Genomic DNA, 22,918 nt, shown 5'->3' on the forward strand with positions numbered 1-22,918 from the left:
TTAAAAGCCCAAGTAGTACTAATTTTAAATTACTGAGGATTTTTTTTTTCAGCTCAATTTCCTGCAAAATACATGTGGAAACTTGAAGAATCCTTTTTTTTTTTTTTTTTTTGTCCCCTGTGTAATCTCATGACTATGCACAGGAGCCAAACTATTTAAAAATGCTTTATTCTCCCTTAATGCAGTCCTGTCACCAGGACCTCATTTAAGAGATGCAACATATGTAGCTGAGCTAGACTCCTGTCTTGCTCAGTTAAAGTCTGCCAGTAAAGCTGCCCTTTGGCAGGCTTTTTCCCCCTACCAGAATACAAGTACTTTGCCTTCAGAATTGCTTCTTTGACAAAATGAGTAATCCTGCCATGCACATCACTTATGTACTTCCTAAGAGGTTCCAAAAACTGTGCAAGACTTTAAATTTGTGGTTTTTGAAAGTCACTTGTACTCTGACAGGTGTAGTTAAGAACTGTAGCTGCCAGGGAATAAGCAATCTGGTTACATCTTCCTGTGTGAGATTAGAAGTACCTCAAAGTTTTCTTTTGAAACAGACTGCACTAAGTATGCTGTTAGCTCATTGTTTTGTGGCAGCAAGCTATTTAGTGGATTTTATATACTTTTTTTCAGTACAACACCATGCCTATCAGCACCAACAGTTAATCCTATTACTGAGTTTTGATGAACTGTATACTAGTTCTGTATTAGTAAGGGTGGCTAATTAGAAAACAGTCAGAGTTAGTACATAACAGCTCATTTCGTAACTCCTGCTTTCTTTTCACATTCAAATCTGAATTCAGAAGATAGACTAATACTAGTATTACCATGTAACCATATTTTTTCAGTGAAGTTGAAGATTGAACTGTTGGAACAAGTCCAGAGGAGAGCCACAAGGATGATCAGGGGGCTGGAGCACCTCCTGTATGAAATCAGACTGAGAAAGCTGGGGCTCTTCAGCCTGGAGAAAAGGCAGCTGCATGGAGACATCATAGCAGCCTTCCAGTATCTGAAGGAGACCTATAAGGATGCTGAGAAGGGACTCCTCATTAGGAACTGTAGTGGTAGGACAAGGGGAATGGGTTCAAACTTAAACAGGGGAAGTTTAGATTGGATATAAGGAAGAAGTTCTTTACTGTGAGGGTGGTGAAGCACTGGAATGGGCTGCCCAGCAAAGCTGTGAATGCTCCATCCCTGGAGGTGTTCAAGGCCAGGTTGGACAGAGCCTTGGGCAACATGGTTTAGTGAGAGGTGTCCCTGCCCATGGCAGGGGGAGTGGAACTAGATGATCTTAAGGTCATTTTCCAACCATAACTATTCTATGGTTCTATGATTCTATGAGCCGCATTTTATGAACAATTGAGAAGCCTTTGCTACATAAGCTAGGGTACTCAACTGTGCCATTTAGTTATCACCTACTACTAACTGCATGTCAAGAAAATTATATCAAGTTTATATTTTTATTAGTAGTAAAAGAAAGAACTACTAGGATTTTCTGGGAATTTATACAAAAGGACATAAGCTTTTACCTATATTTAAAAGTCTCCTGAAATCTACATGCAATTTAGATGTTGCCCTAAGGCTTCCAATGCTGTTCTAGGAAGCTTGTCTTTGCATCACTACTTGTTCCTTCTCTTCAACTGCTTCTCCAGGCAAACAGGCCGGAGGCTGAAACACTGATGCAATTTCTCCTTCTATGGCTCGTATATGTATACACAGCTTAGTATGTATACTTGAGTCCTATTTGAAGAAATCAAGTTTTCTCCATTTGATAGTTAAAGCTTTCCAACAAGATGGAAACAACAAGGATTATGGAAAACTGTTTCAAATGCATCTAAAAATAACCACTCAGATTTCAGTCATGATATACTTGAAAACTTTTTGATGTTATTTTCTAATGGAAAAGGCAGAAATATACCATTCCATTCCAGAAAGGTTAAGATGCTAGTTATTTTATGTTCAAAATTATTAGTTTTGTATTTATTCACATGCCAAAGTTGCTCAGATGCATCTTTACTGCCACTTGTTCAAAAGTCTATGAGTAGTTACCTGGACTCTGTACTTCTGCTTCTTCCAAGTCTTTATTTAATAGATTTGACATTTCTAGAGAGTTCAATTCTTCTAGCGAATTTTCTTTTTCCTCCTCTTGACTGTGAAAGTTCTCTTCGTCCTCTGACTGAGAGTCCGATTTCCCTGATTCAAGGAAGATCTGACCTGCTACCACTCGAGTTCCTGTGGAATGGTCCTTTACCTGGTCCTCTGCAGATAAAGTCTGAAGGAAAGCAGCCACATAATTTACACAATTAGAAACTGACCAGCAGCTGAAAACCCCACATTACTCTTAAAGATATTATTAAAATACTAGAGTTTAAACAGTAGCATAAAAAGTAAGTTGAACTACCTCTATCAGCTTTCATTGACTCTACCCCTTTCAGTTCTTTGAAGAGAAAAAATTATTCAAGCATAACACAACATTAATTCTTATGATGCACAGAAGAAACTAATGAGACAGCAAGAGTTACAGAACAGTTTACTGTAGGAATCAAATTATAGTTCTCAATTTCAGACCTTTGCTCTGAAACAAGAAAAACAGAATGACCAGAAACTTATTTCCTCACCTTTGACTCCAGTGATTCATCCTGATTTCCCTCTTCATCTAGAAGAGATGTCATAAGTCAGAAAAGCCTTTCCATTAATTATTTTCTTAAAAATAAATTTAGCTATATTATTGTACCATGTTTCTAAGATATTCTAATGTACTAAATTGACTAATGCACTTCAGAAAGACTATTAGTGTTGTCAGGAGGAATCAAATATTTCACAGATGATCCTCTTCTTCTTAAGTTATGCCAACACAACTGTTCATCCAACAGTGGAAAAAAAGTGTTTTTTTCTTTTTTTTTAACCTGAATCAATCCTCTAGATTGATACACAGTCTGAATCAATCCAGTCCAACTAAACTAAGTAAAGAGGTATGAATCAACTGAAAAGCGTCAATGGAATTTAAGGTTTCTAGTCACTAAATCAACTTTAATATAAACAGCTTTGGTAGTGACCAGAAAATTACATTAACACCACCCTATTTAACCACTATTCTTTACAGAAAGCCAGTTCATTTTGCCTGACCAGCATATTCAAACCTTTATATAGAGGTCTCTCTCCACAACTGTGAGAAACTAGATTGTCTTCAAGATACTGTTCAAAAGCTGCAAGCCTTGTTTAACTGTCATCTTTCTTATCTGAATGGGCTATGATATTTGGTTAGAAAGACTGGAAAGAGAAAAAATGCTAAATAAAAAAGAAATGCTATTAGGAAGAGATGTAAAGGAATAGAGGTGAAAAGGAAGGAGGAGATAATCAGAAAATATTATTTATGACAGTTTTACCACTGGATTGCAGAGTTGTGTTTCATTTCCTTTCTTCCTGCAACTTAAATGGGCTACTCACTGTGCTTCAAACAACGTGGTTCATACACATCTTGACTTAAAGCCTCTAAGTTTATCACTGCCATAACATGACTGTTCTCAGTCATCAGTATCTGATATTACCTCATTTAGATAAACAACCATTCACCCACACACATTTGAAAGAAGGTGCTACAGACCTCCCTCTCTCTGGTACACAACTCAGTTAAACCAAAATAAAAGCTCAAAGTATAAAAAGATAACTAAGCAAATCTGCCACTAACTCCTACTACATTTAGAAAACCCCTTCTGAGACTCTGAGATGTATAATGCCTTATAGCAGTGGTAAGACACTGAAAGGCTGGAGACCTGCACTGTGACTAGAAAAAGTACTTAAACTGATAGTAGTGCCCTGTACATGAAATACACCATTAATACGTTACAGTTAGCTATTAAAGACAAACACTGAATGCCAACAAAATTAAAAGTTTATAGAATTCTGATAACTTTCGATAACCATTTGGTAGCAAAGAAAACTTACATACTTCTAATCCTCATGCAAATAAAGTACCTTATCAGAGAGAAATCATCTCTGAAGTGACAAACTACAGACATGCCACTCAGTACATGTTCTGAAGACTATTACTGTAACAGTGCAATGAAAGGGCTAATCTTGGAAGTCAGGTTCCAGAAAGTGATTTCCATATTGTTATTTGAAATATAACCTTTGATTAGAACAAGTAAAAAGATGAGAATCAAATTCAAGCTAAACCAGCACAAAATAAAAATCAAGAAGGAATGCAAAGACTTACAAGTGAAGCTGCAAAACTAAGGTGACGGGTTTGATAGTGCAACTGAGACAAAGAGATGATATTCTGTTGAACATAACGAAGAATATATAAAGCTCAAGAAGTCTGACAGCTAGCAGACACAGGATCACAAATATCTAGAACAGATGATGTTGGTAAGCGTCTGTAACCTACACGTTCGGAAATGAATGCATGTAGAGCCCTTCAGAAAAACTAGTGGAGACAGCAAAGGTCACTCCAGATGAAACAGGCCCTGCAAGTAGCAACCAAGACAGCATAAGAACACACAGATTTGAAAAAAAACATTAAAAGCAGCATAAGGAAAAAACAAGGGAAAAACAGGTGCATTTCTGGCAGAGACCATAGTGCTTATCAGTTTGAGGAATCTGATAAGCCTGATTGTGATAAGTCATAGGAAGCTCTATCACTGAACTTCAACACTTCAGATCACCATGTAACAGTTGTTTATTTAAATACAGTAAAAGTACATATGCATTTATGATACTTTCTGGTCCTTTGCATTTTGAAACCATGAGACAAAGTCAAGTTTACCTGTTTTCCCACAAATTACATGCTACCATCCTAAAACCAAATGCCACTCCTACAACTTCAAACTCCAGAGCTTGTCAAGAGACTCATACATGCTTCTGGAGTAGGAGAAAATGAAAACAGGGTTAACCTACCAAGTAGCTTGTATGCTACTATTAATATATACAAAGCAGTGATACAATACCTGTTCCTGCAGTAACAAACATCATGTTGTTTTTAACAGCCATACCAGCTAGGGTGTTTTGTTTGGTCTGCTTAAAATCAGCCTACGTGACTGACAGCATTAGACCATTCTAACTTTTTGGTAAAGGCTTTATTAACTGATTTCAATTTGTGGAAGGTTGACTTTACAAGAAATGACCACACAAAGTCAAATATAAAGAGGGTATAGCATTTATGGACACTTATTAAAGAACAATTTTATTGTAACCTCATATGGAGAGAAAAAGATTTACTGAATTGAAAGGTAAGAGATATCTGTGCAACATAAGGTAGAGCTCATTAAATGCTTACTCTTCCTCCCTGAAAATAAATAAACCTGTTTCATTTCTATTGCATCATTTAAATTCTCTCTAAAGGAGCCAGCTTTGCTCCTAAGAAGTTGTACTTGAAGAACTGTTTTCAAAACAGTAGTTCCAAAACAGCACTAAAGCAACAACAAAATGTAAGTTTAACTCTTCTCAGCTCTGGGAGTTCCTTCTAAGTTAGGCAGATGAGGTTGCAGTGATGACCAATAATGTGACTAGAGGAAGGATCATTTATAGCCTTGTTATTTTGCAGAAGTGCTGACTAATACACACCTGCTACTCACAGAAGTGTGTCTACTTCTAAGAAGCAGTTAAGAAAACTGTTCTGAAAGTGTTAATGAAAGATCTATGGAAGGTCATAGTTTCACCTAGGAACAGTTCACTAGTCAAAGCTCAACTACTGAACAAAGTCACAGATGTTATGCTTGTACACTTGCTTCAGAGATTAAAGCTGATAGTTTAGTTTGGTTTTCCACAGTTACATTAAAAATAGTAACTTTTTCTTTTTCCTTTCTTTTTTTTTTTTAATTTGGGTCTGTTACCAAGGCTGCCTAATTGTATAAACCTCTTCTGAAAAGGCCAACTGGAAATTAATCCTACCATTTGTTAAATGAATTAGGGAGATGTAACAATATATTAAAAGTAAAAAGTAGGCAAAACCACTTGTAGCTGAAACGGGCAGCTGCCAGCATTGTACAGAATGCTTCACTTACATACAGTGCTGAGCTGTAGACACTACTGGATGCTCTCATGCCCACCTGCGACTCCAAAGCACTCCAGAGAGCTAAACACTTGTTTCAGCCATCCACCACTTCATATATATTTAAAATCAGCTTTAAAATTTATTCATTTTTCCTCAATTAGAAATACCAGTGTTCAGTCAATTTAAATATAGCAAAGTACTCTGGCAGTCTATGCTAGATAAAAAGATCCTACCATATGCTGGATAAAGATCCTATCATTTTGTGAGAAATACCATTTTCAAGAGAGCACTATGGAGAGAGGGGTAGAAACAAGAAGAGCTACACCGTGTGAATCAGCAAGAATGTCATTCACTTGAGGAAGCCCAGCAGTTCCAAAGTTTTGCTGTATTAGAAGAACAAATCAACTGACAAATCTATAAAGCAAAACTACTGCTACTACCAGGCAAGAAATACTATTAGTTTTGACATTAGAATGATCACTCACCTTTGGGAAATTGCCATCAGCCTGCACTTAAAAACTTTGTGGCTATCTCCCAAAGTTCTGATGAATGCCCTATCACTGTAGCCAGTTTCCCTTCAGTTTCTGCCAATCTCTTCAAACTTCAAACACAATTACAACAAAGCAACTGGTAAGAGTCTGAAGTGATGTACATCCCAGTGGGTGCACGAACCAACCCACTGGGGGTGCAGGAAGAAAATACTTTTTGTACCACTAATAAATAAAAACTTCTCTTAATAGTGTTTATTTCACCTTTATCACACTTTTTTAATTTCTGTTTTTGCGCATGTTTTATGACGTGCATAATACGTTAGTACAGTAGTACACAGAAATTTTTTAGTAAGTTCAACATTGAAGATGCATGCTTAATTTTTTTTTTCTTTTAATGAGAGTGGTATATGAGCAAAAAAGGCTTGGCAACAACTGCTTTAGAGTATCCATCAGAGATATTTCTGTGGTACTTTTAGTTATTTCTTTCAATGTTCTTTCTGTGAAACTGACTAGTTTGACTTCAAAAGAGAATTCAAAGCCTGTTTATACCATTCTTGCAGGAAAAAAAGAAATATTCAGAAAAATATTACTTGACATTGCTTCTCATGACTTTTTCAACTTTAAATTCAGCACAGAAACAGACTCTGTAGCATAGACGCTATTCCTATTATGCACACCTCTAAAGCATGCAGTGAGTTAAGCAAAATCCTTAAGTGGCATCTATTCAGCAAGACTGATTTCAAATATCCTTGGCAGCAAGTAAATTGTTCCTAGCTACAATCTGTGCAGTGTATTCATTTTAGTGCAACTTCATGTTTAAGATATAGGTCAGCCTTCACACTGAATACAAATATTTTTTTTCCAGTCCCCTTGCAATTGCTGGATAACTATTTACAAAGCTTACTCTCCAGCAGTTTCTCTGTAGGAACTGAGATTCCTTATCAGGAAACAAGTTTAGGGAACATATTTCATTTAAGTAAGTAAAATCAGAAGGGTCAGGGAAAGCCACTGAGCTGTGTCTTTTGAGAGACTAGGTACAGAGCTTCCTACAAGTATGTGACTGCCTATCTGCCCTACCAGTTAATGAGACAGTATGAAAACCTCTGCCTGTCACTACAATTAACCATGGAAGGTGAAGGCCAGTCAGACTGCGAATCACTTCTGCTTTCTTCCGGTAGAATGACAGAATTTCTACCACTTAGTCTGAGGAAAATAGAAAAATAAAAAAAAAAGAATCAAACACTACCATCAATCAGAAAAAAATGGGAAGTTTTTTTCAACATTCTCAATGAACAATCAACAGAAGCAGCAGTAGGCCATCGCTGCTGTGGTAAGCAGAAGATACGCAGCTTCATCTGTAACACGCACACAGTCACTGTTTTTTTGCTGCTTTTGTCAATTGCCCATAGACTCCTTAATATTCTTTCCCCAGGCCCCAGTGTGCAATTTCTGTATAATCTGTATTAATATAATAACTTTAAAATATAGCGCCCATTTCTTTTGGCCTGAATTTTCTTGCCTTCACTTCCAGTTCTCAATAAACTGATTTAAGCATTTAAGCAAAGTTTATGAGTACAGAGTTAGGGTTTAAAGCTATAGTTAAAAGACCCACTAGTAAAAAAACAAACAAAAAAAACAAACAAAAAACCCCCACCCCATTAAAAACCATCTTCTGAAGTCAGAAAATGTCATACTTAAACCATTTTTACTCATCCTTCTTAAAACTCCTCCATTCAACATACTCACATTCTAGATGACTGTTTCCAGACCAGACATTAGGAATGAAAAAGTGTTTAAGGAAGCATTCAACACACAGTCTCTAAGCTTGTACCAGACTGGAGAAAGGGGTTGTGTTACTGTAGGAAATCAAAACACTGACGATGTGATGACTTATTTTACTTCAGAATGATTCTTGACAAAAATCTGAGCAAGAAAGATGCTTCTATTGCAATTTGCTGCCAAAAGCTGGACTCTGTACACCTTCTCCTAATTAATTCTGGCTATTAATCAACAGTTTACCCCACAGTAGTGATTTAAGTTTGGCAATAGCTTCTAATCCTTCATACATTATACCATGTGCTTTCTTGGGCCTACTAATCGTTATTAGTTCAATTGATTCTAAGCATACAGTTTTGAAAGGCTGAACTAAGCTATCGGAACTTCATATTCACACAGTTCTGTGATACTGGACAAACAGTCAAAAGGATTGCATAGCATATGCGTACACCTGAACAGACCTTAATTCTGTCACCTAACATCCACACTTCCACGTACACAGCAGATGATTCATCCAACACTGCCAGTCTCATTTTACCTTAGCTTTTGTCTTTATATACACTATCTGTGAAAACATGCCATTAGAAGTCTAGGTACATCTCTCTAGCTTTACAGAACTCTTACGTACCTTCTCCACACCTTGCCAAGAGTCCTGCTGGCTTGCAGCAATACTTACAAAGCTCATGTAACTGTGCTTGGTATCTTAACTGCATAATCTGTATCTGAACTTCAGTAACATTACTTTATATTTCAACTTCCTAGTAATGAACCCCAAACCACACAACTTAGCTCTAGAGAAAGCTTTAAGTTACTTTCCTGAAATACCACTGGCAGCCTAAAAGCACATCCCCAGTAGCAGTGGATAAGGCTGTCTATTAAAGGAGTGCTTTCTGCCTTTAGAAACACTATATAAATAAATGCATTGCACATTCTCCCACCCACCCGTGGTGGAAAGAAGGATGTGGGAGGTAGGAACCTCAGGAAAGGAAGCAGGTGACAACACATGAGAAGCATACAAAAACCATGCTGCACAACAACAAAAGAAACTGGAAAAAAGGTTTTATTGCGACATAATGCAGGCCGCAGAAATGCTCTATATATATGTGTAAGAAAACTGTTCTGATAACACTAACATCAGCATTATCAGCTCCTCAGCAAGAAAATATGTACTAGTAAGGAAAAAAAAAGTCTCATTTTGGTTTTGAACAGAGCACGCATTACAAAGTAGGCTTCTAACGAGCTGTTCAAAGGCAGAGGCCAAGCTAAACTGGCCCCCGGAAAACAGCAGGCACAAGGTGAGCTATGGGCCCGCCGCCCCTCAGCAGCCCGGCTATTCGCGGCCAAGCAGCAGACAGGAACTCAGCTCCCTTCCTCCCCTCCGCCGCCTCAGCGCCCTGGCCAGGACAGAGCTGCACCCTCACACCCCAAAGCCTCAGCGAAGACACAGAGGACCCCTCCCCCGCTGTCACCGCCTTCACGCCCCAGCGGCGGCACCAGGACTCCCACAGACACCACGGCAGCGCGCACCCGGCTCCTCCGCAGCAGGCCACGGGGGGCGAGGCCAACGCAATGCCCAGGCCGAGCGGGGCGCGGAAAGCCGGAACCCCGGTACTCACCGGCGGCGGTCAGTCCTGCGACCCAAAGCACCACGAGGCATAACAGCAGCGAGAGGCGCGCCCGCTGCCCCATCCCGCTAGGCTCCCGAAAGGCCACCGACGCCGAGGGGCCCTGACTCCGGCCTCCTGACTCCGGCCTCCTCGCCCCGCCCACTGCCCCGCACCAATCTGCCGGTCGCGCTGACGAACAACCACGACTGCTGGCAGCGGCAGCACACGCACTCCTCCCGGGGAACCGCCTGCTCTACATGGCCCACTCCGATTGGTTCGAGAAAGGAGTTGCTCGGCTGCCACGCCCTCTTATTGGCCAATGATATCAGAAAAGGAAAACACGTCCCTCCGCGAGTGCCATATAAGTACGTGAGCGCTTTGGAAACGACAGCTTCTATTGGCTCGTGTGTCCGCTCCTACAACACCCACAGTACCTTGCGAAGGACATGGAGCGCCACGGCCGCTAGGGCCCGCAGGCGCGGCAGGTACTACGTCACCCACAACCCCCCGCGCCAAACTGCGGGTCTGGCGGCAGTTCTGAGCTGGGCGCTGGGCTCTGGGCTCTGGCGGCGGCTGCGCTCTTCCTACTGAAAGCTCAGAGGCTGGACGGGCAGGGGGAAGCTGTTCTTCGGTGGCCGTTTGTGGCTGTGGGGAACAGTGGGGCCGGGCAGCGGTGAGGGAGGGGGCTGGCTGTGGGTGATGAGAGCCGGGCAGCGCCATAAGCCTGGGTAGCTGGGGGCGGAGGGGAGGGAACACCACAGGCACGCAGTAAGCGGCTGCGGGACCGGCTTTCCTTTGCGCTAGGCTGGCTGTATCTCGAGACCCAGCTGGAGTCAAGACAGTAGCTCCAGCCGCTTTTTCAGGGCACCTGTAAAGGGAATTTGAGGGTTTAGCTTAGTTTGCTGACTTCCTGTTTTTCTTCCGACTTTTTTGTTCTCTGTCATTAGGCTTCTATGTTAATCTTTTTTCCCCCTCCAGTGGAGAAGTGTGGTTTGTGACTAAAGTTTGCAACAGGGAGCCCTATGTCAAACAAGAGAATCCCAGGACACACTTTCTTGATTAGATGTATGGGGGGCAGCAGTGAATCAAACACTTGCCTAAATCAGCACAGCTGAAGCATGTGAGACTAAAAGGCTGTCATTGGCTGAACTTTAATTTCAGAAGGGTGCTAGCTCCAGCAAGGGGATTGTAGGACTGTCAACACAACGCTGGTTCATCCTAAGAATCACAACCCTGGCAGTGTTCAAGGCCAGGTTGGATGCGGTTTTGAGCAACCTGGTTACTGGAAGGTGTCCCTGCCCATGGCAGGGGGCTGGAAGTATATACTGGTCTTTAAGTTCCCTTCCATCCCAAGCCATTCAATGATTCCATGATCATTCTGTAGGTGAAGTAAAATGCAAATTAGGAAGGGGGGGCAGAGTCTCAACCTGTAATGGAGTGAAAGGCGACTGGGCAGTAAATGTTCCTCTGTGTGTAACCGGACCGTGCTATTGCGCAACGCGGTGCTGAACTATAGTAGTTTTGCCTTCCACAGCATGAAGCCGTCACGTCTTTGCAGCGCCAGAGCCGGAGCTCTGCAGGGCGGCAGCAGCCACACCACCAAGCGTCTGTTATTTCCCCTATGGGATGGGGGACAGTGGCAGGAGCCGAGGGACGCGCGGTCGCACCTGCGCTGGATGAGGGCTTTTCTGCCGGGAGGTGTCTGAACTGTGTGTGAGCGCCTCGGGCAGGTCTCACAAGTAGTTCTGATCCTTATCGGTAGAACGCTTAAGTACCAGTAAGCTGTCCTAGCTACCGCGGAGCTGTAACGGCGTCGTCAGAGGCGGCAGCACGATCTGAGGGGGTTTTCCGAATGCATTACCGTGCCCTGGGGGCAGTTTAACCTCTGCCGCGCTCAGCAGAACGGTATCCAAACCCGCCTCTTCCCGAACTCCGCTGCCCGCGGCGGAACGCGCTGCCGCCTGAAACGGGGCTGGAGGGGAGGGGCGCGGCCGGGAGGTCCTGCCCCGCCGAGGGCCGGTAGCGGGAGAGCATGGTGCGGGTGTTGTGTGCGCGGCCGGGGCTGTGGCGGTGTAGGTGTAAGGGTACGTCGGCGCAGCCGCAGCTCCGCAGCGGTAGCCGTGTTGCTCTGACTGAGGGGTATTAGGTGCTCGAGTGAGTTGCGCAGAGCCCTCGGGGTTGTCCTCTACCACCCCCAGCCTCAGCTTTATTTCCCGTAACCCTGCTCAGTTGATAACCCCCACCAGCAGTCGTAATGGTGTGTCTGGGTGCGATGGCTGTGTAAGGCTCAACGTAGGTTCAGGGGAGACAGACAACAACACGATAGCTAAATGTAATTTGAGCAATGCACTCCCTAACCCCAGTGCTGGTTAAGGTCAGGCTCAAGCCAACTTTGGAAGAAGCATGTCTAGGCACTGTACAAATACGACTATAAATCAATTACCTTATTCCATAAATAATGGATAGTCCAGAACCCTCTGGGCTCTCCTGCACAGTAGGGGGCTGTGAGAGGTAATGAAGGGTCAACGAAATTTTGCTTTCACCAAGCATATGTGGCCTGCACAAGATAAAGGCTTATCAATCATGACCATCCTGTAATGTAACACCAGTGAAAGAAACTGAAAGAACTAACATCCACAGGACTGGTAAGAGCTGGCTCAAGACCCAGGGTGAAAAGTTCACCTTAGAGGAAGTTGTCTTACTTCATCCCCAAAGACTCCCGAGATGACCACCAGGAGGCAGAGAGCATGCGCCAAAGGAGACCAGGGCAGACTTAGGGAAATCCTTTCCGAGAAGCAATCGTAATAATTCCTCCCTGTTCTCAGGATAACTATGAATACGTGTTCAGCTGATGCAATATGAAATGGATGAAAAGCTTGTGTACGGGTATAACGGTGGGCTTCTGGCTATGGTCATGCGACCAGCGCTGTTTTCTTTGATCCACTGACTTTGTCCCTAATAAAGTTTTTTAGAAGTGAGCATGTTTCTCACAGGGTTGCATGCCAGGATCTTCTCTTGAGTAGGGATGCATCTCAAGGTTACTCCCCAAGGCTGAGAGATTCCTTATTGCATCAGACACCCAGTAAGTGCAAAACTTAGAAATCTTAGCTAAGTGATATAAAGGGTTGATTGTGCACATATAATCCTTTAGACATAAGTTGTTGACCAAGTTTGGGGCAAAGTCTGGATCCAGTTGCACTTCTCTCTGAGAAGGAGCTTAGAATGCAAGGGGCTCCTTTCTGAACCTCATGGGAACAGGAGGGTCTGCCTGGCAGTTTTGACTGACCCTGTCCTCTATGCAGCAAATAATCAAGTGTGCCTTGCCGCCGAATCTTGTTAAAACACTGTCACATTTACTACTATACTTTATTGTTATAGACACAAAATTGTTGTTTTATATCTATAAATATACTGTTGCTTCTCTCTTACAAGTGAAGTTTGTCAACTCCATCCACAACCAGGTGTTCTAGTCTTGAGGGAACAAATTTCTTCTCATCCTGACCAAATCAGGCTTTCTGTAAGCAGGGGTTGGACTAGGTGACCTCCAGAGTTTGCTTCTAACCAAATTTATTCTACATCTAAAGCTGGAGGAAGAGGGGGGTGTTAAGTGAAATGGAAGAATTAGAAGAAAAATATAATGGTGGAATGTTTTGGGTTTTTTATTATTTTTTTTTTCCTGAATTCCATAATTGCCTTCGAAATAAAAAAATCAGATAATATTGCAGACTGAGTTAGTTCAAATTAATGTAGTATGTGCTGCACTCCAAGAGTGTGGTAAATTTATTGCTGCATTTCCATTTATGTGTGCAGCAGCCATAAAATTCCCATTACTTTTTGTAATAAGTTTTACACTGTCTCCTGTGAAGCTTTGAATAGAAGCTTAGGTGGTATTTGCTGTGTTCCTTCTCTCTATGCCAGAATGTCCAAGTGACCAGACAAACCATAGGGCTCAAATTGCATCCTTTGTGTTTTAGGTATACTTAGGTGTAATTTCTCAAAGAGTTATGTACATTTTCATGAGATGTTTTGGACCTATTTAAATACTGCCTAGTATTTATATGGCACAATGTAGTATTAATCATTCTTCAGGTAAGAGAATGAAAGTAGGTGAGCTACAGTTTGAGTAGTTTAGTCATACGCATGATAACTTTCAGGGTATTTCTTATGCTTGGCTTTTGTCTTTGTAATTTGATCACACAACTTTCTCCTTTGGATTTTACATTGATTGTGAAAATTTTCTTGTATGACTTCTTTTTTTTTTTTTTTTTTAAATGCAAAACTGGGAGAAGTATGAAACTCTGTACATCTTGAAGAGCTATTTCTCAATAATCATCCTTGCAGAATGTTCTCAGAGTTTTTTCAGCTTGTTCTGAAAAAATGAAAAGAAGCAAGCTTCAGCCACCTCTCAGGGAAGATTTCTGTCCCAAAATACACTAGCTTTCTGACAGATTTATTTATTTATCTTTTGTTTATTTATTTTTTTATTAGAATGCAAAATATATAGACTTTTTAATTATCATAATCATAGCATTTTAGCTGTGTTTTTTTTTGTTTTATTTTTTCTTTGTCTTAATGTGTGTTTTTTCAAGTTTCTGAGCACTTATTTCTGAGGATGCATGACAAGAGGAATAATATTCCTAAATCTCATATTCATGTATTCAAGGCTGTAGGAGGGTTATGATTCTAGCAAGACCCATATGCAAAGTAAAAGACGCAATACAAGTGCCAGTTAAGCAACCTGAGGGAGAAAAGGTGAAAATTGCCAAGCTTAATATCACCTGGTCTGTGATATTCAAGTACCCTGTCGCAGGGAATGAGGGGAGGAGAAGCAGTGATGGAGAAAGAAAGGAACATTCTTCCACTTCATGTTAGAAAGTAAGTTCTTGGCATGGCTTTCTTGAGAATTCCAGTCAAGAGGAATGAGGAGGTAGCTCTAAGAGCTGTCATCCAGTCTAGACCAGGAACAAATTGTAGAGGTACAATTTGTAATACGCCAACGTTGTGAAGTACTAGCATTCACATAAACAGAAATGCAAATAGCTCAGCTCTGTTTCTCCTTGCCAGCTGTGAAGGTTTGAAGCTCATTAGTGCAAACCTCAGCCCTTGTGCTCTAGCTTCCCAAATATATCCACAGATCTTACTAATGGGCTCTGGTACCTGTGTCTGGACCCTTGGCCCTTACCCAGTATGCAGGGACTTCTCTACTTAGCAGGTAGGCTTGACGTTCAGTAGCAAAACAGATGCATGCACTCATGCACTGTTCTTGCAGACACCCTCCGCTCATGCAGCCCTCAAATAGCAGATCACTAGGTGGTGATCTAATGTCCATGCACAAGCCCTGTGTCCTTTACCTGGTTGTTGACCTAGACCCAGATGTAGGTCTTTCCAGATACAGGTCTTTTACTGGCTAGTCCAGTTTAACATTTGTTAGCAAATTATGGGTATATGTACACCTGCATGCACACGTGTACACACAGTTAAATTCCCAAGAGAAATAGTCTGGTCTCTTCTGCTGCTGCACTTGTATTTATAGGCCCTGTAAGCCACAGTCCCTGTTCCAGTTGCTGGCACTTACACCCCCACAGCACACACCCACTCCCAATGGTGCATGGTCCTTTCTCCAGTTGCTGCACCCAGATCTCTGTTGTATTCTGGTGTCTTTGTTCTTGGCAGCTGGATCTACAGGCCTGGTGACCTATGGTCTGCTTTCCAGCTGCTGACAGTTGGATGTTGTAGCACTCTCATAGGGTAGAGTGAGATTACAGAGGCAAAATCAGTAAAAGGATTTAATAAGAAGACAGGAAACACTGTGTTGATCAAGTGTAGGGCTCAGACAAATGTCCCATTTTTGTTCTTTCCTACCCATTCTTATCCTTCAGTTTCCTTGCCTTTGTCACTTCCCATGAAGATCCCATAATTTTTACATAACCCCGCAAGTTGTTTCTGTTATTCCATGTTTTTGTTACACTCCACAAAATCCCTTTAAAAATCTCATCCAACTCTTTATTCCACCACCCCACCCCCAGCTATGCTTGATTAGTTCCTTTTAATAGCCCATCAATTAATGACTGAACAATTTTGGTCTCTGTCTACCTTATTACGTGATCATTAATGTTTCTGTGTCTGTTTGCTTTATTGCTTTCCTTTTTGCTTGTTATTTCTGTTACACTGAATAGGCCTTAACCGGATAGCTTAATGAACCAGATGCTCTTACATTCTAGGTACTCTTACAATGGCATAGGGAAAAAACTCGAAGGTCTTAGAATCATGCTGCTTTTTGCATTGGTTCTGGTTTTACCTCAGCTGTTGAGTTTACATTATCCCTTGTATATTTTAGTGCTCCTTTTCTCAAGGGGAGAGCTCCAGTTTTCTTCAGGGAGTTTTCTTACAGGATTTAATGAAACCTGAGAATTACGTGCTTACCGCAGTTGTAATGTTACAGTCACACAGGCCCAGGGGCATACATTACTTGTATAGATTTCTTATGTCTCTGAATTGTGCTAAGAGCTTCTTCTCTCTGCCTAGTGTGGAAACCTTCTGGCAAGGACAGTTGGTGTGCTTGCACTAAAAATAATGTTATACAGTTGGCTGTGCGCTCAAGGTCCTGTCTTTATATGACAATGAATAGCAAACACAGGGTGTTAAAGCATACACAAAGCCTAATCTAAAGTGTAGTGATATCAGGCCAGTCTGTATACAAGTCTGGAGAAAATACAGCATTTATAATTTGAAAAGCATTGCAATTATTGAAATAATGCTGTAGAATCTACAGCAGAATTCTATTGTATTTACTAGGATAATATTCAACTGTAAAATCAGTAGAATTCTATCCTAGCCCCTAAATTTCAGAAGCTGAACAAAAATGAGGAAAATAACTGCTATTCTATGTTTCTTCTAAATAAAATTGAGTGTCTGTAATTGGAAATTGCAAGAGATACTCTATTGCCTTTACGTACTGCTGCACATATATGTGAATTTAGGCATATTAGAGTGTCTGACATGATTTTCTGAGACATGTTTCATGAGACGGAGTGCAAATGCAGAAGGAAATTAAAACTAATGCTGTCTGTAACCTAAAAATTTCATATATGTTGCACTTATGGATGTAGCAGTGTCGGTTATATTAAGAGCAATTTCTTGAGTAACCTGAATTACTCTAAAGTTAGAAAAGCTCGGAGGGACTGAAAGCCTTCAAGGTAAAATAGGCCAAGATAACTAGCAGAGTATGAAGGTGGGTTCAGGGGTAAGTAGGACTTGGATGTGTTTTTTTTTTTTTCAAGCTTGTGAGCCATGTGCTTGAAAATTTCTGTGCTGAATGCAGGCCCTGGAGCAAACCAAGAACTCTGCTCAGTGATCAGGTGAACAGGCAGAGATGCATGCAGGATAGTCATTATGGGAATAGGGTTGGGAACTAACTGGGAAACATCCCCAGAGTTGTAATTCTGGGGGCAACACAAAAGCAGATAAAGAGTGCCTCTCTGAGAAGGTTGTATTTTGCTATACTGATTGTACTCCAGCCTTCTGTGACCTCTTGGATACCTGATTTGCGTTTACATTATAGCAACACTGTTATTTCTGGAACTTTTTCAGGGTTAGCTGATAGGCATGGTTATTTACTATTCATAATGCTTTGCTTAGAAAATCTGAGTCACTCAGCTGGAAAAACAGAAAACAATCACAAGGTTTAAACTATCAATCATAAATAAACAATTTTATCATTCATGCAGAGAGTAATTTATTCAGAAAAATGATTCAACAAACACTTTGAATAATGAACATGCTCGGGAGAGTAATTTTTTTCTGAGGTTATTTGGGAACAGGAAATAGTAAAAACTGATCAGCTGTGTATATTTAGAGGCATGTATGTAGAAATAACTTGCATCTAAAAGGACTCAAAGACTTAATGGAGTAGGAAGTTAATATTCAAGGCTAGATGTCAGCCCACCCAAGACTGCTTGAAGCACATCATCAGAGAACTAACTTGGGGTGTGAAAAATTGGAACAGTGGGAGGTTGGAACCAATGTGTATGAGTTCTCTGTTCCTCAGGAATGGATTAGCAGCACAAGTTTTGCCAGGGCATAGATGGAAGAGTTTTGAGGAGGACTTCCACCATTGCAGGTTTATACTGTTGTCATGCCTTGATCCTGTAGCTGCCATTAGTGAGGTGGCGTTTGTCCGTGGCGCAGAATGGGCCACTGAACTTTGAAGGAGGCAAGGTGAAAGTCAGTGGTTTATGGCTAGATGTGCAGCCATATGTCATTGCTTCTAGCAAAGCCCACACAGGTCTTACCTTGCCACCAAGTGGCATTGTTGCATTGATTCACACAAAGTTTCTCCTGCCCTCAGTTTCATTGTCTTTCTCTCTCATGTCAGGCCCCTGATGCACTAAAAAGCTAGCAAAACGTGGTTTTTTTTATCTTTGCTTTGGCTCTGAAAATTAATATTCAGTTTACTAAAAGCCATTAAAATGGCGTTTCTCTGATCAAACATCTGAGACATGAAGCAAAGCTGGACTTGTCCTGGAGGGAAATGTTTTAGTTCTCCTAGGTCTAGTGAGAGAATGATGGACAAGAATCAAACCTCTTTTATTTTAAATATATTTGCTCTGATGAAAAACCTGTTTCCTCTAATGGTCTAGCTGCTCCTGTTTATGGTTTAAATCTACTTACAAGTGTAAGAGGCAAAGTGAGTGGATTTTGCATGCAGCGTGTGGGTGAACTGTGGTTTATACTGAGTTTGATGTTCATGAATTCATATAATCTAAGTGACTTCATTTTCAGTGCATGCTGTCCGTATGCTTGAGAGACAATTTTACATGCTTTTGGTGAAAAAAATCTCATGGGAGAGAAACAGAAGGCTCAAGGACAAAAGGGAAATCGGTAACTGAACAGGGAGATGAATAAAGGAAACAGTGAGGAAAATGGGAGCAGTAGTAAAAGAGTTAGGGAAGATAATGTAATTGAGGAATGATTGCAAGGACTAGAACAACACTGGGGAGAGATCACTGTTAGCACCTCTTATAGGAGAGACTGCCCAGCTGTTTTCATGTGCAAAACTGCAGTGTTGGTGGGGAAGGTAGAGAAGATTTACAGAAGCTTTAGCTTTACACTGCTTGTTGTCAGCAAGTGTGCCACAAACTTGTATTGTGTGGCTTGGCTGTAGTCCTATGACAATCTTTGGTAGTTCTCAAATACGTCAGTTTTGTGTTCAGCAACACTAAGGTGGATGGAATATTCAAAATTCCTAGGGAGAGTATAGAATATAAAAGAGAATGTATGTCCAAATGTCTCCACAGTTCTGTTCGCCATATCTTAGAAAGAATATAATAGGACTTAATAGAAGGCACTGAGCGTGTTCGGAGGGATGGACCAGCTTCAGTGTGAGAGGAAACTAAATGAAGTTGAACTTCTCTTTGGAAAGAGGTGATTGAAAAAGAATTTCTTAGAGATTTATGAAATGACAAGTAGTATGGGGAAAATATGTAAAGAATGATTATTCACCATTTCTAACACAGGAGTTCAGCAGGTATCCAAAGGAATGATATGCAGGTTTAAAACTGGGGGAGGGAGTAATTTTTCACCTGGTGTGGAGTAAAGGTTAATGGAAAAAATTTTATGATAAAGTGTGAAGAAGGTTGTAAAGAATAGGTCTGGTTTTGGTGGTTAAACTTGTTGACCTGGATCTGGTCCTCATCATAAATAGTAAACACTTCTGTGATCATATAAAACTGGAAATGACCAAGAGAATCTCTGTTTCTGATACTTTGTTCCTTAGGCATTTTGTGCAAGCCATTGCTGAGGGCAGGAGACTGACCTCAGCTGACATTGAACAGTATGATTCTCAGTATATTCATATATTCTCATTGTGTTAGTCTGTTCAAGATAATTCTCCTTGACAGGTAAAAATTCTAATGCTGTAAAGCCATGTGCATGTAAAGGGGGACAAATAGGTAAAAATAAATAGTGATGTATGAGATCCAAAGTGTGAGTGTCAAATCAGGAAGTAAAGCCTGCTCATGGTAAAGGTTTTTAATTGCCATTAGTTCTTGTCAAGGGATCCAAGAGCAGCTGTAAATCAGAGGCTCAAAGCAGGTTAACTAGTTCAGCTGAGAGCATGCAGTAAGGATGCAGAATCTTTTTGTAAGTCTGTTATAAAAAGAGAAGGGCAGAGGGGCTTTCCACAATTTCAGCTGGCTACAAAGTGAACTTTTTGTAGCTGATTGAGTAGAACTCTTTCTACTCACAAGCCTTTGGGATGACATAGAAATTTATCACAGCATTGGAAAAAGGGGAATCGTTGTATTAAATGAAATAAATTTGGGCTCTGATAACTGCTTCTACTACTCTTCCATACTATGACTATGTGTGTGTTTCTATCATACAGTTTCCTTGGATACTGTAAGTGTGATTTAAGTAAAATTAAGTTTGTTGTTGGCTACAGAGATGATTTCCCCACTAAAATGCATCAGTATTTCTATGCTGTCCTTAAAAGCAAGAGGTAAAACCACCACATGTCTTAATGAAACACTAGGTGAGGTTGGGGCTGAAATTAGTTAGGTTAGGGTATAAACTACCTGAAGGAGAATTTAAGTACTGTAAACCCGAGGATGGTGAAAGCCTTCAGTAATCCCTGTTTGTTTGCAGTCAGGTAGTGCTATAATGGCTGTGTTTCTCAGTAAATATTGGTCTTAATGACTTTGAATTGGCAAAATTCTTGAGATTGATAGCTTGTGTCCACACGAATTTGACTAAAGCTGCAAACTGTGGCTTGGATCAGCATTATAACTGTCTCCTGAACAATAAAAGCTGAGAGAGTAACCTGATGGTGGAATATGGTAATGGATTCTAATCTGTTCTCTGGGTCACGCCACAGGTGCAGATCTGCTATTTCAGATTATTGCACTAGATAACATTTTCATAATATATGGATCCCAAACTGGGTATGTATGCTTTTGGGTTTGCATTCATTGGAGTACAGACACACTTAAGAGTTGCTTTTTTGGGGTGGGGTGTCAGATCCTGTATTGAATGCTCAAAATGGGTTTTGGACAGACAGGCTGCAAAAAAAAGCATGACCACAGCTTTAAATTAATGATACTTTAAACACATAATTGTGGTATCATCTCTACTTGTGTTTTTGCCCTGTGGAATGTTTCATGTTTTCAAGCTTTGCTCTACAGCTGCTGTGTTTAGAAATGTCAGAAAAATTAAAATAAATTCAGGGTGCTGATGTCAAAGACCTCCAGCAGCTGGAGGTTGATGATACAAAATTAATCGTGTTGGATTCTGATGTTTAGAAATGGGCTGGGATCCTGAACTTCTGGCGGAAAAGGGAAAGGAAAGCTTCAGCCAAATTCTCTGACTCATTTCTGATACTATTTAGATATTTATTTTTTGCTAACGTAGACAGTAGACGTTGCCACGTTACTAATACAGGGACTAATAATGTCCTGCATGTTTTTATAGAAGATGCCCTAGATATGACCTTAACTGGCAAAGCACATTTCATTGGAGGAAGTGGAATTGATCTGCCTCTATTATCAGTAACAGTTCTTGCAATTGCAGATTGCCTGATTAAGTTTAGAAGGGTCTTCTGTGCTCAAGATTTCCCCTCTGTTTTTCAGGGAGATTTTTCTTATTCAATATAGGTTTTCCTACATTTTGGTGCTAAAAAAAAAAAAAAAAAATCCTACCAGACACACAGCAGATGATTTTAAGGTATGTATAAGCCCATTGAGGCTAAATGCCTTGTCTGCCACCTCACATGACCTGGAGAATTTACAATGTCTCAGTGAAGAAATCCAGTATCTCTGGCTAAATATGAAAACGTTCATTTCATTTTCATTTAATGGACTTCCATTGGTGTCTGAATAAGATAAATAATACACAGATGCTTTGCCTACCGGGCAGTCACAACTGTATTTGCTACCAATAAAATGAGTGACAATATTAATGTATACATGTTTCTGTCTGTTTTAATGGGCTGTAATTTCTGTAACATGTTACTTTTGACTGAGACCGAGAATTGCACCAGTGAACCAAGTTCATTTTGTATATTCAGCATGTTCTAAGAAGATATATTTAAGCCAACTGAGATCAGGAAGACACATAACTGTACCATTTTAACACTGTTCGGCTTCATAAGCATGGTTTTAGTGAGGTTGGTCTAATATGGTTACACAGCTTTTGGCTTATGAGAGACTCATTTCTGGTTTTCAAAAACAGGGTTAGATGTGTGTAAGAGATAGGAGAAATAAATTGGAATTAATTTTGTTTATTGCTGCCTGCAACCTCATAAAATTTGGGGCTTTTTTAAAGGGCATACAGTTGTCATTAGAATTATGGCACCCAGTTTAACGTATTGCCAGTCAGAGATGATTTGAGAGGGATTAGTCATCTCTTGCTTCAGGAGTTTCAGCTTGCCTACAGATTCAGCAGGGTGAGCATTCATGAGGTTCACACCATGATCGGACAGGTGATTGTCACAGATTTCTCTGTTATGATTGTGAGTTTTAAATGTTTGAGGTATCAGCCTTCTCTGACTCGATAATGTTCCCTTGGGAGGCTTGTGCTGGTGATCAGCTTACTTCCTTTCATGATCTTGGCTTTTGTCTGCTGAGCTGCTTTGTAACCCACAGCGCATAAACAGTTTTGATGGAGCGCAGTGTACGTGTTACAAACTGTAGTACGCTCAGCTATAAACTGACTAGATTAGAGATCCAACTACCCATTTGTTGTGCAGGAGGAGCATTACAGTTTAGATTTAAGAGGCATTTTCACTCCATCAGAAAGCTGTCTTTACTGCTGCTTCTGCCATACATGTCACTTAAAGATTAGTAATTGGGCATCTTTCCTCAGCAGTGACTGTTCTAAACGCTGAAGTGAAATCTTAACAATTTAAAGAAACTTGCTTGGGGTGTAAATTGGATTTGCTCTGAGTTATGGGGGGGGTCCTCTCTGCTAAAATTCTCACTTACGTTTTGTGTTAGGTGTTAACCCAAAATACCCAGTTCCAGATACTTCAGAACTTAAGAAAGCTGTGAAAGCTGGACACCGCAATACAA

The 22,918-nt window shown here is 40.8% G+C and overlaps 1 protein-coding gene across 3 annotated transcripts in view; it reads right to left on the minus strand.

Moving 5' to 3' along the window:
* SEL1L (SEL1L adaptor subunit of SYVN1 ubiquitin ligase) overlaps positions 1-10,022 on the minus strand; it is a 31,805-nt gene extending 21,783 nt beyond the window's left edge. For all 3 annotated transcript variants that reach the window (XM_061367547.1, XM_061367546.1, XM_061367545.1), the window contains exons 1-3: positions 9,864-10,022; positions 2,607-2,644; positions 2,038-2,260 (exon numbers count right to left, since the gene is read on the minus strand). In XM_061367547.1, the coding sequence (XP_061223531.1) occupies positions 2,038-2,260; positions 2,607-2,644; positions 9,864-9,936 (334 nt within the window). In that variant the 5' untranslated portion in view covers positions 9,937-10,022. The remainder of the gene's footprint in view (positions 1-2,037; positions 2,261-2,606; positions 2,645-9,863) is intronic.
* Positions 10,023-22,918: the final 12,896 nt, after the last annotated feature.

Source organism: Neopsephotus bourkii, unplaced genomic scaffold (assembly GCF_033783945.1).
Source record: "Neopsephotus bourkii isolate Nb327-2 ecotype Australia unplaced genomic scaffold, CSIRO-AGI_Nbou_v1 NB_1376, whole genome shotgun sequence".
NCBI lineage: Eukaryota > Metazoa > Chordata > Aves > Psittaciformes > Psittacidae > Neopsephotus > Neopsephotus bourkii.